This window comes from Gymnodraco acuticeps, unplaced genomic scaffold (genome assembly GCF_902827175.1).
Source record: "Gymnodraco acuticeps unplaced genomic scaffold, fGymAcu1.1, whole genome shotgun sequence".
NCBI lineage: Eukaryota > Metazoa > Chordata > Actinopteri > Perciformes > Bathydraconidae > Gymnodraco > Gymnodraco acuticeps.
The window spans coordinates 1256226-1274310 of record NW_022990838.1 but is presented as its reverse complement, the minus strand read 5'-3'; the positions used below and the strand labels follow the sequence as shown (position 1 = coordinate 1274310).

At 42.2% G+C, this 18085-nt stretch overlaps 1 protein-coding gene across 11 annotated transcripts in view; it reads left to right on the top strand.

The window, feature by feature from the left end:
• LOC117557273 (RIMS-binding protein 2-like) overlaps window positions 1-18085 on the top strand; it is an 80212-nt gene that overhangs the window by 2610 nt on the left and 59517 nt on the right. Inside the window, exon 1 of one of the 11 annotated variants that reach the window (XM_034233031.1) lies at window positions 4162-5507. The exons of 9 other annotated variants lie outside the window; for them this stretch is intronic. In XM_034233031.1, coding sequence (XP_034088922.1) covers window positions 5250-5507 — 258 coding nt within the window. In that variant the 5' untranslated portion in view covers window positions 4162-5249. Of the gene's footprint in view, window positions 1-4161; window positions 5508-18085 lie in introns of those variants that run through there. One more of the 11 variants, XM_034233034.1, reaches the window with a different exon arrangement.

Below are 18085 nucleotides of genomic sequence, written 5' to 3'. Positions count from 1 at the left end.
GTTTCCCTTTTCTGCTCCCGCTCTGTTCACACCGCCCAGAGCTGCCGCTGCTGCGTCATGACGTCACCGTTTACGTGCCTGCTTCATAAAATCCAAACCGCGCGGAAATCCCTCACATCGACAACAACAACAATAGCCAATTGTATTGAAGCGCTGTTCGCTTTGTTTATCCTCTTACGAAACTAAATGAAAGGCATCGGACGACTTTACAAGGGACGACTTTACTTGAAACTTTACAAACATCACATGCGAAATGCAAGACTTCTTTGGAAGACCAGATTGCCACTAGGTAGCTGGTCTCTTCAGTGGACCACTGCTGCTTATTCAGTTTGAGGTTTTCCATCGTTGTGTACAAACTGGATAAAACGCAGGCATTTTGTTGTTGTTCAGGAGGTTGATCCCGCCCCTGCCCCTGCCCCTGCCCCTGCCCCTGCCCCTGCCCCTGCCCCTGCCCCTGCCCCTGCCCCTGCCCCTGCCCCTGCCCCTGCCCCTGCCCCTGCCCCTGCCCCTGCCCCTGCCCCTGCCCCTGCCCCTGCCCCTGCCCCTGCCCCTGCCCCTGCCCCTGCCCCTGCCCCTGCCCCTGCCCCTGCCCCTGCCCCTGCCCCTGCCCCTGCCCCTGCCCCTGCCCCTGCCCCTGCCCCTGCCCCTGCCCCTGCCCCTGCCCCTGCCCCTGCCCCTGCCTCGACGTAAGAGAGACGTAAGCGACGCCGCAAGCAACGCCGCAAGCAACGCCGCAAGCAACGCCGCAAGCAACGCCGCAAGCAACGCCGCAAGCAACGCCGCCTCTTAGCTCCGAATCTCTTGCCTCTAGACCGACAATTTTTTGGAGCTGGAAGTGAACCGGATTCCGGAGCTAAGAGGCGGCGCCTCTGCGGTGTGAACAGGAAAAACGGTACTTTTCAGGCTCCAGCTCCGAGCCGGAGCTGAAAACGCATTGGTGTGAAAGGGGCATCTGAGTCCTGACTCTCCATTGCTGCAGAAGTTTCCCTTACAGTAAGAAAGTCAAGTATTTCTAGCATTTCCTCTGATACCCAATCAGCAATTGCATCAGTGTGCATTTAGGTTTGTAACAGTGTTGGAATATAGAAGTGTAGTAGTGTATGACTCTGAATCCCTAAGGAACTTGTGGCATTGCATTTATTTTCGACAATATATTTATATCTCCTCATTCTGTCAGTCTGTCCGTCCATCCCATTCTCTATTTAACGATATTTAAGGATTGCTTTAATGGAATTCCTTTCAATTTTCCACAAACATCCACTACTGAATGATGAACACTTTTGATTAAGTGGCAACATTTCAAAGGTCAATTTCAGTGTAACCTCACAAAAAAAGAAGTTTTTGCACAGGAATTCATTTGCACATTTTTCACACAAATCACACACAATTTCACACAAATCTGAAATATGATAAACCATATTAACTACATTTTGGAGAGACAAAAAACTGCCACTTGAATGATTGGCGGAGGAAACAATAATCAATTAAGACTTTTTATTAATGGATCCTTGGGATAGCCTGAACCAGGAGCTGTTATGATCACAGTCCACATTCTATACAAAACACCTGAGGCCATTATGATAGCATCTTTCTGTTATTTGTGGCAAATGGTGCATACTGTAGCCAGCAGCAATAACATGGAGAACTGAACAACTGGTAACATTTCTATAAAGAGTTTGTTTACATTGATAAGCAATTGGGCTAAAGCTAGTACAAACAAAAAGAGGTTGCCGCTTTTTAGGTTGCCATTATGATGTACAAATTATTTAAAACAACTGGTGTGGTGTGGTGCAAAATATTTGGTGATGTCAGTGCTATGGTTGTCAGAAAAGAAACATTGTGCATGAGGAGGAGTTGGACTGTGTGGGTGGATCTGTTTATGCCTGTGGTTGGAGTGGCAGAAGTGGGTCAACGTGTTTCCATCTCTTACATTTTGGATTGAAGTTTTGACAGAGAGGAAATTGAATAATTAATCAAAGCTCCCACTGTGTCTAAGCAGCGGTGCTCACTTGCCAAGACTCACATTTCTTGCATGTTTCTTCCCCTGGTTTGCACCGCAGTCTGCATCAGGGCGAAGTCAATGTCTTAAATCCAAATGGGAGTCCCCTTTTAACAAGAATGGACTCCATTATTGATGTGAGTTTCGAATTGTCTTTTTAAACTGTTTGAAAATGCATCTACTGTAATACACAATAGTATATATTTTATATAACATAAACCTGAAAAATGTTTCATTTCTAGAATGCCACTTTTTTTGCTTTATCTTCATAAGCTGTTGGATAATTTTTTTATTTGTTTTTGTTTTAAGATTACATCGAGGAAAATCAATTATTAAAATTGTGTTGTATAACAACACAGCAACAGGCAATTAGGAAAAGGAAGAGTGACCTTGGTGCATCAGGATTTTTATCGTATAGCTATTAAAGTTTCCTGTTTAGCTTTTCGCTAAATTCCAAACGATCTTACATAATTCTCTTTTTCCTTCCTCTTCTAATTTAATGGAGAACATCCAGCATCCGGCTTTTCAGGCTCATGACAGGCAGACAGGGAGACCTTGTCAGAATATGTCAGTGTGAAAGGATGTCAATACCGCTGAGCCATGATGGACCTGTCTGCAGCTCAAATCTGTACGGAGCATACAGTATGCTGTTTGACGTGCATAGGGTTATGCTGACTAGAAGCTGTTCTTAGTTTTATGCTCAGTGAAATATCCTGAATGTTTTCTGTGTACACGTGTGATAAGTACACTTGCTTGTTCCAGTCTTCAAAATTAATTTTACAATTGAGTTTTTTATTGGTTGTTTTCCCTGTCAGCATTTCTATTCCCTTGTTAGAGCGTACAATATTCTCAGAGGAGCTGAAGCAGAATAGAAATAATGCTCAGTGCAGTTCACGTCAGGGTTGGTTTCAGTCTTTAGGCTACTATAAAGTCATGGTCTTGTGAGCACGCTGTAATTAATGAGGGAATATACTGAAGCTGTAAAATGCAAGGCTAGGGGGAACTAAAAGCTAATTTCTTTGGGCGTGATTTGTCAAGCCAAGACTCTTCTTTCTTCTTTTAACCTCACTGTCTATGAAAAACAACCTTTTCTCCTGTTACTGAGAGAACATACTGTACATGGGTATAGGAACACTTAAATGGGTATGAACTTTCATTTTCACAGTGTGCAACTTTAAATGATCTCTGCGTTGAAGGAATTGTAGAAAAATGCTAGTGGAATTTTCTTTTGACAAATGTCTATTTTTGACTTTGCAGCACCCAGGCATGGGTTTTCTAACATTGACCTTTGAAGGCACAGTAGGTAGATTGATGATCCTCTACCACTTTAGTAAGCTTTGTGTCTGCAACAAAGCACGCACAAAGATTGAAAGTGCATTTTGACATGCTGCAGAGGAGTTAGGTTGGATGTAATGAGTGTGTTGTAAAGTAGATTTGACAATGTGCATATTTATATTTTATATTTCATCAGTTCCAAAGGGCTCTTTAAGAAGGATTACCTGCTTTCCTGGGACAAGTTAAATGCCATGTTACGCTCGTAAATGTAAGATTAAAACACATAAATCTTTCTGGAGCTGATAATGGAAGCAGTTAGGAGTCAGACATATCTTTAGCATTGCTCATTTATAGTACTGATTGGACACTCACAGTAAAATGGAGTGAGATACACATGCTTCACTAACAATATCATGGCTGACTGATGATTTAACCAGAAGCTATTCCAAATAACTTAACAAAGTATTCCCCCTCCCATGCCAAGTTCTGGTTGTGTTAAGGCGATTTATTTAACTGCTTTGCACATTTTATAGATGGCTAGATAGATGAATGATGATACCTTCCAGCAAGGCTTACATGTTACTTGTAAACCATCATTGAGTTGTAACATAATTGGCTATACACTTACTGCTTTATTTGTTTTGTTAATGTCCCTGCCCAGGGCTAAATTATGAACACATGAGTAGCCTTAAGTACCTTGTTTGACCTCTTATTTCTTCTCTGGGGCACAACTGCAGTAAAACATCAGAATTAGTCTGAACTGGACACACTTGTTCCCCCGCCTGCCTCCTGCAGCCTCCCTGTGTTGCAGTGTGTACCGCCTATTGATTGTTCAAGAGGCAGCCAACATCATTCCAGCGTCATCTCCATGGAAACGAGCCCTAGTCGCGGTAATGATTGGGCCCCGTCTCAAAGCCTGCCTTTTTGTGATAGGACGGTGGAAGCAGTTCTCCCTACCCCCTCCTCACAGCGACACTCGCCGTCTTACACACACACATTTCTCCCTGCATCCTCTTTCTTCACCTTTATTGCGCTGTAACCGAGATGGGATTATCCAGCCTGTCGAGTCTTGTTGCATCTGGATGAAATGCTTTTTGACACAGCAGCATCAATGAGGACGGACTCCCAGCTGAAGATGCAACATGCCACCCACATCTCAGCGTCACTGAGAGAACGGGGACCGGATTGAAAACCCCTTAGTTGAATCGTTCTCTTTTTGTTTGTTTTTTCGTCCATCGCACGTCTTTTCTCGTTTGCTATTTCGTTTGGGCCTACATGCACTGTTTCAGCGTTACGCACGTTAAGTGAACTGCTGTGTCTTTTCCATTTTCTGGAACTAGTTGTGATGAACCCCCGTCAGACGGCAGAGCCATAAAGGCATGAAAAAACTGGCTTTGACAGCGCAGTGAGCAGGACTCTGGATCTGAATGAACTAGAGAAAGCTCAAGAATGCTACCAGGACGATGACATTCACTAAATTGCCTTCACCACACATGAGGCCGAGAATATGTAAGGTCCCTTTGGAGCTGATTGTCCTCATTTTGGAAAACGTCACAGCGCAGAGAGGAAGGAGGACCTGATTTATCTTTTCTACGTTTTCCTTGGATATGCCATAGAGACTCTTGCTTTAAAATGGTTCAGGCACGGAACTTTACCAGTGCTGTTTTTGTTAAACTCTCCCTTTTTATAAGGATTTACTTATTTGGCGCTTGAGGTTGAGTGACAACCATGACAATAACAGTCTTTTGCCTGGCTTCAGACACCTTACTTTAGCTGTAAACAAACCACTACAGCTTATGAACTGCTGGAGAATGGAAGGACAGTGACATCTTTATCATTTTCAAGCCAGTCTGTCACAGCTGATCCATGTAATTCTCCACCAGCAAATGAAAAGTCTGAGATGGCCCGGTCTTGGCTGGGCACCTCATTTTGTCATATTGATCTCGTCTGTGCTGTTTAACTTTGACACAGAGTGATGTATGACCTGTGCACTCGGCCTGAGCAGCCAGAGCCTGCACCAGCACACACAGACATGGAGAGCCATGAGGTGGACCAAGCTCTCGGGCAACAACAGTCGGAGTTGACGGGGCCCGAAGAGCAGGATAAGCAAAATGGGCTTGTGGCCAAGGCAGTCCCAACCACAACTAATATCACAACTACATCGTTGTTAGGGAAAAGGCACCACTCACTTTATGCAAACCTCAATGGTTTTGAAGTTGAAGGCGTACACAAGGTAAGTGTGGAACATTTGTTGAGTTTCCAGGATAACTCTTGATTGTTAACCTAACAATTGTTGTGGCCTGGAAACATTCAAGAGGCGTCCCACTAGCAAGTAGCAGCCATACAGTACATGTATTTTATGATCCCCAGTCTTTAAAAAAACAAAACAAAAACATTTTGATGGCAGATTTTAAACCAATACCTAAACTATGGTTGTGGCGTTTAAATTGCACACTAAATGATGGTTGACATGTCTTGATATTAAAGTTACAGCATTGTTAGGAATATGTTTTATACACTGATACATTCGAGAAAAGATAGCAAGAGTATTATTGGTGTTGGATCCCAGCGCTGTAGTAGAAACAGATTGTCACGTATTACGTTGACCTATTGCAACCTTGTCCTTGATTTCACACCTCTGCATATCCTGTTAGCAGAGAAGATCCAATAATCATAGCCAATTGAAAATCAATAGCAAACCCATCAGAATACCGCGTATCTGACGGTCACAAATAAAAATGTCCAGAAAACCTCGTAACATCTTGATGATTGATTGAGAGTGGTCTAGCAGGCCTAAACACAGTAAGTAGACACAGTACTGTATAATGGTTGCAGATAGTGCATTGAAAACAGGCCATACAATGTCAATATCCAAACCTGTAAAGAGCAACGCATGAAGGCTTCTGAACCAACTTTATTTGGGTAAGCTGCCACTCAGTAACCGGCCACATACACTATACGTACATATGCTTTTATCTGTTTTTGTCTTTTCTTATGAAAAAGGATAGTCAGATAATGTTCAGCGGTTGGCTAACTAGTTTACTACAAGCATACTTGTTTGAAAAGGCATGCCAGAAAACATTTGGCTAAATGTTTTCTTTATCTTTATTTCCTTGCTCTACTAAAAAAATATATTTTAACCACCAATTCTCCTTTCTTCCTTTGTTTGATGGATTGAATGTTGCCTCAGTTTAGGTAGACTTTCATCATTCTCCAAGGTGGTTTGGTGTTTGGTACATTGCCTGCTATTTTCCCCACCCCCCTGACATTTCATTACCAAGGCACCACAATCGTAGTAAAAACCCCTAATGAACTGTCAACACAACACAGGAGAAGATCGGTGGTCACAGAAGCTGGGAGAGGGCTTCAAATTATGCATTAGAATGAATTATTAGGCAATTTAAGCCCAGTGGGGGCTGGGAGGGTGCTGTCACTCATAGATTATTGTCCATAATTACACCATTGTTTGCAGCAGGGGGTACCTTGATTGTCCTTTTGTGTTTTTATGCCAACCAATAATTAATGACAGAGTTTGGTATGTGTGTGTATGGCAAGATATAATGACATCATGTCCTGCAAACCCTCCTTGGCTTGGTTATAAGTGGTGTCTATATAGAAATATGTAGGATGATACATGATCCAGTGTATCTGAAGCCACACAGCAGAAAGCTTATCCATACATCATGTTCTACATAGTGCTGTTAAAGGACTATCTTGGTTTTATGGATTGACTAAATGTTTGTTTATAATTTAAGATGCACGGGAAGCCAATTTAGTGCCTTGGGTTCAAATCCCACCTGCAGCCCTTGGCTGTTGTCCACTCTCTCCCTATTCCAGTCTGTCATCTCTATTTAATAAAAAGGCAAAATGGCCTATCTTTAAAAAATAAATGAATTAACTGTGAAGAGGTTGGTTGTGGGAGAAGTAGGGATTCATATGTTACTGTTTTGATTTTATGATTGCCGCTGTGTGCATGTGTTTGACAGGTATCTCATCTTCATTTAGATCATCTTTAAATGTGTGCATGCCTTTGTCCTTATTATCATTCATTCAGTCAACATTCTTTTGCTTCATGCTTTTATGCCCATGACACCAAAATTGTCTGATAGAAATATCCAAGCGAGCCATTTTAATTGTTATATTTTTCTTGGTGTGACTACTCTAGTGGTTACAGTTGCATATGTCCTCTATAAACATTCTAGGAAAACTATTAGGCTTACTGTGAGCACAAATAAAACAAAGCGGTTGTACGTCTTTCCATTCCATGGAAAAAAGATCCTCTGAAGGCTAATGAGCGTGTTGACTGTGTGGTCTTCTGTGGTCCCAACTCTTAAACACCTGTCTACATTACATATGGCTGCCTCTCCAGTGATTGATGGGTTTACACTTATACTCAGTTCCAAATGGAGCCACAGAGAAGAGGTGGTGTACAAACAAACCCTATGGCTCCTTAATAACCCCCCTAAAGCTCGTCATTTCCCCCCTAATTGACCCTTTATATATCTGTGCTCCCTCCAGGTGATTGTGAAACTTAAGGCACAGTCTGAGCTTCTTTGAAAGTGATCTTTTTAATTGTAGTTTCACAAAATAACAGTTGTTTTATATACTTTATCTGCAGTGTCTATTGTCTAAGAATCTTATACTTTTGCCCAAACAGTCTCCAGCTGCTGCACAATCTGTGACTAAAGTTATTGCTCAGTCTTTAGGAATACCTGATGACATCGTTTGACTTTGGAGAATGTGCAGGCATTACAGCTCTGACAAAGTGCTGAAGCTGCTCTTTGTTGGTTTTTGGGGTCATTCTGTTCACCTTAACCTTAGCTAATCCAGTTATATCCCAAACGTAAGAGTATATGTGTTGTCAATCTAGCATCAGCTGTGCTGCTGTTTAGCCTGTTAATATATGCTTTGTTACCTTGTCAGCTTGTCACCTACACTTCTGTGGATATGACAAAACTGATGCTCAGCAAAAATCCTGGAGAGCTAGTTTTCCCTTGCTCAAAGCAGCTATAGAACAAGAGCAGTCAGGGTAACAGGCAGTTTGGGGCTGAGCATACTAAATGCAGAGGGTTAAGTGTTCACCACCGACCCAGTTTGTACCTTTGGGAGGACTACAAATGGAACAGTGTGTCTTTGTAGAAGAGTTTATTCTACCATTACTTTGCCTGTAATCCTATGAGAAATGAGCCCAAAGAAGATGTATGATAGCATTTTACTTTAGTCTTTGAATGATAAGTTCTGATTAAGTCTTTGATGTTGAACCTTATAACCATTATGCTGGACCTTTTTATAATGTTGCTTTGAACAATTGACTACGGAGCCCTGGAGGGTTCATAGAGAGAAAAATAAATAAAACGTGGCCACGTTTTACTTTCTCGTGTGCACGCTTTAGTAACTCGTGCGCACGCTTTAGTAACTCGTGCGCACGAGTTACTAAAGCGTGCGCACGAGTTACTAAAGCGTGCGCACGAGTTAATAAAGCGTGGCCTCGTTTTGTGTGTGTGTGTGTGTGTGCGTGTGCTGTTCGTGGTAATTTGAAAACAAATGCCGGTGGTGTCGGATACACACACATACACACATCATGCGCCCCGGTGACAGGACATCTCCTTCATAAAGCGAGGGGGAATACTCAGTTCGATGTGTGTATAGGTGTGTGTGGTTAAACGTAGCAGCCTCGATCTCTATTCAGCGGTTCTAGTGAAGTAAACAGTAAAAGGCACAGCTCTTTGCAGCTGGTGCTGCTCTTCTCAGATTCTGCTGAGTTACACGTTACTGCCTCCAGTGCCCTGTACGACGAAGCCAGTTCAACAGACCCTGGACCTGGATATGTTCGATTTACCCGGCTTAACTGACCCTAACAAACGCGATGTCGATAAGCGGTCCTACGAAGCTGATTATCAACTCAGTAAATCAACCAGGGTTTCTCTGTCCGGCTGAGAGCGCGCTCACGTGAAAGGGACGGGGTTAGCAACATTTGACCAATCACAAACATGGAGACGCGTGCTGACAGCGCAGCGTCATGCTTCATGAATGAATAGTGTAAATAGTAGTGCTGTCAAAATTATCGCGTTAACGGCGGTAATTAATTTTTTGAATTAATTGCGTTAAAATATTTAACGCATTTAACGCATGTGCAGAATGGCCCGCCCCATACATGCCACCAGTGGCAGCGCCAGGGTATGGCTGGGGTAGGCTACACCCATACCAAGAAATGGCTTAGCCCCACCATGAAAAATGATGTTAAAGTAAGCAAAATAAAGTCTGCCAACTCGCGGAGTAAATTGCACAGACAGCAGTTAGTAAGATTGATTTCAGTAGCCACGGTTTTGAAAACTTTTGTCACGTAGTGATCGACTTCTCAATAGAACATCTTTGATAACGGCGTGGTGTTGTTGCAGGAAGTCCCGACGGAGAATACTTTTGCTGTAGTACAGGGGTGCACATAACTGGTACGCAGGTTATGTGCGTAATCTGAAATGCGTACCGTCACTTGTGTCACAAAGCGCATTTGCGTACCGACGTACTTGTGAAGCTTTTCCAGAAGGCGGTTAGATCACCGGACGACAGAGTCGGTCTCCGTGTGCACAGACAGGGCTGCTGTTAACGTCGGTCTGTACAACGGAATTGTGCCAAAACTAGCCAACCGGCTGCGGAGGGAGACTCCCCCCCCTTCACTGGAGAACTGCGCTAAAACAGCTGATCACAACGTTCACACTCTGTGGTCAAGAAGTACTCCACTAGCCGCCGCCCCCCCCTCTGTCGACTTTCCTGAAGTACTCCCCCGTTGATAGAAATCAACACGTAATGAATTAAGACCCCACGGTTTGATGATTGATGTGTGGGTTGTCTTTCATTTTGACATGCAGAAAATGTTATAATAAACATAGATACTGTATGTTAAATGGATATATCCGCCTTCTTTCCATTCTCACAACAATATACATAAATGGCATATTTTGGAAAATAGTTCGAATGGTGATTAATCATGATTAATTAATTTTTAAGCTGTGATTAATCTGATTAAAAATTGTAATCGTTTGACAGCCCTAGTAAATAGCAAATCCTGCTTCGTAGTACAGGCCACTGGTGCCGCAGAGATTTCATAAAGTGAAGGAGGTTTTCCTTCTATAAAACAGCTGTGGGTAGCAGATACTGTGAGTCACGGACAGGAATCCCTCAATTTAAATAAAACGAGGCCACGCTTTATTAACTCGTGCGCACGCTTTAGTAACTCGTGCTCACGAGTTACTAAAGCGTGCGCACGAGAAAGTAAAACGTGGCCACCGTGGCTCCGTAATTGACTACTTAGAAATGCATTTATTATTATTATTATTATACCCCCTCCTCACTTTAAACAAAGCTCAAAAATATACTCTGAAAAAAAATATCCATATCATTTGCACTTTTTCTGTAACATTCCATCTTAAATATTACACAATATTACAAGTTTAGTTGACCTTTTATTACTTTTATTTTTCCTTCATTTGTCTTACTCCAATCTGGGGTTAGTATTATTTAATAGTTGCGTTTTTGACTGTAATGTTGTCATTTTTTATAACCATTGAGAATTATCTGGCAAGATAGTTACATTTTGTCTTCTATTTATTATAATAATAGTTATAATGAGCGACATATTTATTTGCAAAATAACCATATTCTCAAACCATATTTGAATTGTTTTCCTTTCCTCTCTTCATACTGTTGAAATGCAGTATTTGATACATCAGAAGATAGCGAAAATGTGCATCTAAACTTCAAGGTGAAATCTTCATCTTTCTTGTTGTGACCCACCAATAATAATATAAAACAGGCAAGACCAGACAATTCAGATAAAAATAACATCTGTGTAAAAATGTATTCCTGTTGCTCATTTGATGTGTGTGTGTGTGTGTGTGTGTGTGTGGTGTGTTGTGTGTGTGTGTGGTGTGTTGTGTGTGTTGTGTGTGTGTGTGTGTGTGTGTGTGTGTGTGTGTGTGTGGTGTTGTGTGGTGTGTGTGTGTGTGTGTTGTGTGTGGTGTGTGTGTGTGTGTGTTGTGTGTGTGTGTGTGTGTGTGTGTGTGTGTGTGTGTGTGTGTTGTGTGTGTGTGTGTGTGTTGTGTGTGTGTGTGTGTGTGTGTGTGTGTGTGTGTGTGTGTGTGTGTGTGTGTGTGTGTGTGTGTGTTGTTGTGTGTGTGTGTGTGCTTACTTCTGCCTTGTGCACTCCTTGATCGAGCAGCCGCGCGTGGGGGAATCTCTAGAGTATTGGTCTCTCACTCTCGCAGCCCAAACACCACTGTCTGGCTGAGTCTCTCTCCACGGAACACGAGTCTGACACTGTGTCCGCTGTCGCATCCACTCACAGCTGGGCAGCCAGGACTGTGGGGCATCTCTTCCATAGAACATGCACTGTATGTCTGATGCACACAATATATCCTGTTGATCTACAGCAGTTTTGGTCACACTATTGCTTACTGATGTCCAGATTTGCTGTCACAAAAAGAGAAATGTGACAAACGCTTTGAAGCTTTTATAAAGCACTGTTGAATATTAAATGTGAGTCACGTTTAACATTATGGTTTTGGCAGTATTATAAATGCTTTTTAACACTGCAGAGGTCTCTTAAGGTACCATTTATTGTTTCCTATTTTCCTGTCACTCCCCTCTCATACTCCTACAGATCTTTATTACAGTATGATACCTTAATCACAGTGAAGATAGATAGATAGATAGATAGGTACTTTATTGATCCCAATTTAGGAAATGTTTGCGTTGCAGCAGCATAAGAAACAAGGCAATAAACAGTCCAAAATATTTCTGAAATGAAATAGCATTAAAAAGAAATAGATTATTCAATATTAAATTGAATATAAATGTACAGTGGGAGTTTAAGCCCAGTTATTAAGAGAAGCTATGGAGCAGCGAGTTCTCTGCCAGCCAGAGGTGATTTATTGTACAGAGTTATTGCAGTAGGCAGGAATGTGTTCCTGTATCGGTCCTTGTGACAGCGGAGCTGCAGCAGTCTGTTGGAGAAGGAGCTCCGCTGTCTGTCCAGCTGCAGGTGGAGAGGATGGGTGGGGTTATCCATGATGGACAACAGCCTGTTCAGTGTCCTCCTCTCCACCACAGCTTCAAAGGGGTCCAGCTTGATGCCGATGACAGACCCAGTTTCCTGATCAGTTTAAATATAAATAAATAGTACACAAAAGGCAGGAATTAGTTTCTGTTAAACCTTGGTTGGTGTTTTATTTTTCACCAGCTTTTACACCTGCCTTTTATCCTTAATCCTAATATCACAGAGGGTGTCTGGTTCTTTGTCCTCATTAGCCTGCATCCAGACAGCGACATATTTGGCTTTCTCCAAGGTCTCTGTGGTGTCTGTGACATTCCTGCTTCATTTGGGCCAGCTCCCAAACTGCTGGCGAGATTAATCCCATGATTACCTGCGTTCCCCCTCACAATGGGAATTGCTTTTTGCCTGGAGGAAGAAATGGAGACTCATTTTGTTGACCGACTGAATGTCAACAAAGGTCACTTAGGTCTTTCATTACTGGAGTGTCTCTGCCAGATGTGCATTTATTGAACGTGACTTGGAAAGGGGTGTTGTGGAAAACTGTATACATGTCTAGACATTTCAATAGTGCAACATTGTCATAAGGGTTTATTGACCGCCTTGGCCCTCTGCTGTTCAGTGTGATTGGTTTATTAATAGCTCTGTCTGCTGGAAACATTTCCAGCTTGGTGTTCCCCATGTTTTTCTAAATGAATGCTCTTTCTCACACAGTTCCTGGTAATTACAGGCTTTCAGGTAGTGATTTTCAATATTCACACACACATAATTCATCATTAAGGACCTTCTCAGTCTTGCTACTTATCACACCTGCCATGGCAATGCCAAAATAGGTGGTGCAAGGGTAGGGCCAACAACTTCAACACACTATCACTATATAGCATGTTTTCTGGCAATTTAATAAATAGAAAGTCACTTATAACAAAGCATATTGTTATTACCTCCTCTGTGCAATAATTACTTACTGGTGAAAAATCACCATAATACTTAGCTAAAATTATAGACAGAAATAAATAAATATGGCCTTGTCTATATTGTGAAAGAAACAGTAAAGAAAAATAAGGACAATGGACAGTCCAGCAAATGGTGGTAACGCAACCACAATAAAGCAAAAGAAGAAGATAAGGCACCGGGTGGGTGATGCATACATTTGCCCGATGTAAAGAGCTGTGGTTGTCCTGTTAAATTATTTTTGTAATGTGTTCAACTGGTTGTCAAGACAAGTTTTTAAAAAGCCCTTAATCTGTAGCTCAGTCTTCTGATTGATGTGCTCACTCCACGTGAAAGCGCCTATCTTCAGACGGACATTATCCTTTAAAGGTCCCATGTCATGGCCATTTCTACTGATCATAATTCCATTGTTGAGGTCTACTAAAATAAAGGTATATTGTGCAATTTTCCAAAATCACATTTTACAGCATCTCTGTATAGTATGTGTATTCACTCTCTGTACTAAACGGCTTGTTGGAGCTCCTGCCCCCCCCCTCCCTATGAGCCCAGTGGCCGTCTGCAAGACACAGCGAAACCCAGCCCGAAACCAGCCCGAACACACACGCACGCAGCCTGGCTGGGAGTTTGTGTGTGTGCTCACACACCGACTCACAGCCTCGCCGCGTCCCGCCGTCTCAGGGAGGAGAAATCTCTGTGTGTGTGTGTGTGTGTGGTGTGTGTGTGTGTGTGTGGTGTGTGTGTGTGTGTGTGTGTGTGTGTGTGTGTGTGTGTGTGTGTGTGTGTGTGTGTGTGTGTGTGTGTGTGTGTGTGTGTGTGTGTGTGTGTGTGTGTGTGTGTGTGTGTGTGTGTGTGTGTGTGTGTGTGTGTGTGTGTGTGTGTGTGTGTGGTGTGTGTGTGTGTGTGTGTGTGTGTGTGTGTGTGTGTGTGTGTGTGTGTGTGTGTGTGTGTGTGTGTGTGTGTGTGTGTGTGGTGTGTGTGTGTGTGTGTGTGTGTGTGTGTGTGTGTGTGTGTGTGTGTGTGTGTGTGTGTGTGTGTGTGTGTGTGTGTGAACCGGAAAAGCATGACATGGGACCTTTAAGTGCTTGTCCCTGCAATGTTACTGCTTTTATTCACAAAACGGCAGGACTAGAAACGTCTCTGAAATGTTACACTTCTTGTGGTGGGAAATTGGCGGTACAGATTTCCCTCAATATTGATCCCATTCCAACAGGACCCCGGGGATAAACTGCATGTGCTCCGTTAAAAATACATTAACGGCCACATGTTGTTCTGAATATGCTAAATATACAGAATTTGCCTCATGGCTTAGCCTACTTCTGATATCACATGATCTGTATAAAGAAACATGCTGTGCTTTTAAGGACAACCTATTAACTTGATTTTGATCTCTACCTCATTTATTGTATTGAAGAGTAATGAAGGTAAAAGAAAGTGTTCACTAACATTGTCAAGGACAGTTCAATCAATATACTGTACCATTGCCATAACAGATACAGTACTTACATGAACAAATATGATCTTGTTCTGTCATTTATAGTGACATAACAATAAAATAAGTATTTAAATTACATGTTGGCTGGGTACAGGAAGGGGAATTCCCAGTGTTCACTAAGAATTTGTCTCTGCTCTGGAAACTTCCGGGGGAATTATTCAGCTTTTTATCAGTGAGCTGGTGGTGAATAGATGCTGGCTGAAGAGGCTGTAGTGATGACAGAGGGGGAGGAAGGGCTTTTTGGCAACAACAAAATGGCGACACGGTTAATGCAGCACTTGGTTGGATGTATTATTTTTAATTCATTTTATGCACTTCAATTTTTGGCTGAGTGGGTCAGCCCAATCTGTAAAATTAAATTGGCTGAATGGTTTGCCTATATTTGTGATTTGCTTACTTTGATTATTTGTTGTTAAAGCTCCATTTAACAAAGGCAGTCACATAACTTTTGACGCCACCTATACTGCCAAAAATACGTCAATGCCAATTTTAATATCTTTTTTAAATTGCTTTACCCTTCATGTCATGCTGACAAAGTGGCTCTGCGGATGGAAATTAGCTCTAAGCTAAATCTGGCACTGTTACGCTTGATACATTTTAATGTTTTAAGTGTTCATTACTGTGCATTGTCCCTGCCAAATAAACAATTAAATGAAAATAAATGAACCAACATATATTTTGAGAATACAACATTCAATACATGAGTCGATATGTAGTTTAATTTGACTACATACTGTAGGCCATAAACAAAGCTGAGTTGTGTAAACGAGGATGCATGCTCTTTGTCCATGCACTCGAGTATGTCTTCCACACTTAAATCCCAATTATGATGACCTATGTGGTTTTAAATATTAAAGCATTAAAATCCTTTCTAAGTGCGTCTGTTGTGCCATGCCATACATTAAGCTGTTGCTAGTCAGATAGCGGGGGTTTCGGGCTTATATGCATATGCAATTATCTTTGACAAGATTACGGGTTATTTTCTTATGATGCTCTAGGGCAGGGGTAGCCAACACGGTGCCCACGGGCACTTAGTCGCCCTCAGGGGCAACGTGAGTCGCCCGCGGGGCATGTTCTAAAAATAGCTCGCCAAGCAAATACAAAATGTAAAAAATACACAAAACAAAAAAGGAAATGTAATTAAAATAATCTACCCTATGCATAAATGAAACCTCATCATAGCGAACTCTATCTACTTACTACAACTCTATATCTATCTAACACCCCTCCTCCCCCCACCCACACAATGAATATCACGTTCTTGCTTGATTTGCGGGACCAGCGTTGCAGTCGGGAAGAAAAGCAATTGTGGAGCGGCAGCTCACCGCTTCATAAGGAGTGTGACCGTGATTTTCCTTCTGGCAGAATCTACACAACACATCAGCCCCATTGAACAGCCTAGTCGTGCCAGCCTATACAACACATAAGGGCCAGAGTTTTACTCTGTGTGTGTTGCAACTTTCATATTTATTTATTGCACTTGACGCATGGCGTAATTTCCACTGGGGACAGGCGGGACATGTCCCCCCGACTTTTCGAAATCCCGTTTGTGTCTCCCCACTTAACAAATATGTTTATTATTTATTTTTTAACGCAAGCCGTCATCGCCACAGAGGAGCACACAGCCTCTGTGAGCGAGCGAGACAGAGGGAGAGAGCGAGAGAGCACACCTGTATCTATTTAATATAGATAAAGTAAGAAATCATTCCAATGTGTACTATAAGACAGTAAAAAAAAAAAAACAGTTTAAAAGGGGAGTGATTAGTGAAATATGCATAAATAAAAAGAAAGAATACTAATTAGGTAACATAAGATAAGAATAAACAAGTTTAAATGATTTTTTATTGGTTGTGATCATATTCTAAAGATGTTTGGATTATTGATGGTGCCTTCTCCTCTGCTAAAGCCCCTCTTACCTGTGGGGTTCCCCAAGGCTCTATCCTGGGCCCCATCCTCTTTTTACTGTACATACTGCCCCTAGGTTCAACACAATATTCCCTTCCACTGCTACGCCGACGATGTACAGATCTATCTGCCACTCAATTCAAATGTCAAACACTCACTACAGCAGTTGATGGACTGCTTGATAGAGATACAATCCTGGCTGAGCAAAAACGTCCTTCACCTCAACGAGAGCAAGACCGAGGTCATCTTTTTTGGACCCCAACCTCCAACCTCTCCGGTTGATATTCTGGGCTCTCTCAATGAAAACATCCTCCTCTCTGTCATGAACCTTGGAGTGACCTTCACTAGCACTTTTACATTTGATAAGCTGGTCAGCACCGTAGTCAAATCCTGCTTCTTTTTTTTAAATAAGACTATTGGCCAAGACCAAGTCGTTTTTATCTTTTAAAGACCTAGAAAGGGTTATTAATGCCTTTGTTACCTCGAGACTGGACTATTGCAACGCTCTGTATGTGGGTATGGACCAGGCCTCAATTAAACGCCTGCAGCTAGTCCAAAACGCAGCTGAACGTCTTCTGACTGGCCACAAAAAGCGTGACCACATCACCCCAATTCTGGCCTCACTACACTGGCTTCCAATTCGGTTCCGAATTGATTTTAAACTCCTTTTATTTGTTTTCAAAGCCCTAAATGGGCTGGCTCCTGCCTATATAGCCGAACTCCTCCAGCGCTACACCCCAGCCAGAGCTTTAAGGTCGGCTGACCAGCTGCTGCTGGTAGTGCCCAAGACCAGGCTCAAAGCCCGGGGGCACCGAGCCTTCGCAGCAGCTGGCCCCAGTTTCTGGAATAGTCTGCCCCTCCATGTGAGGTCGGCCCCAGGGTTTTTAAATCCTCACTAAAAACACACTTCTTCTCCCTGGCCTTCTAGTCAGAGCGGAGCACGACACCTGACTATTCCCTGTGTTTTTTATATTTCTGTTGTAAATTATTGTCTTTTATTGTGATTGTAGTACAAAGTGCTGTACATGTAATAATGTGTTTTTATTACATGTACAGCACTTTGGCTCGACCAAAAATCGCTTTTAAATGTGCTATATAAATAAATCTTGATTTGATTTGATTTGAAAAGTATACAGCTCCCTTTCATATGAGTGTTGAGAGCTGTATCCATACATTCATTTTGTGCTCAAAGTGCACCAGATTAATGCATTTAACTTCAACTTTTAAAAAAAATGTGTCCCGGGGCTGCATGCCCCCGGATGTGAAGTCCACCACCAAATAAAGCAGGTTAAAATAATTAAATTGATTACATTTTCTTTTAGTAAACACTGAAAACGGGTTCCACAAAGCCGAACAGCACACAAAGGTTAAAGGTAAGCATATAATAATGTTAGAATGTGTTAAATATATGCAAAAA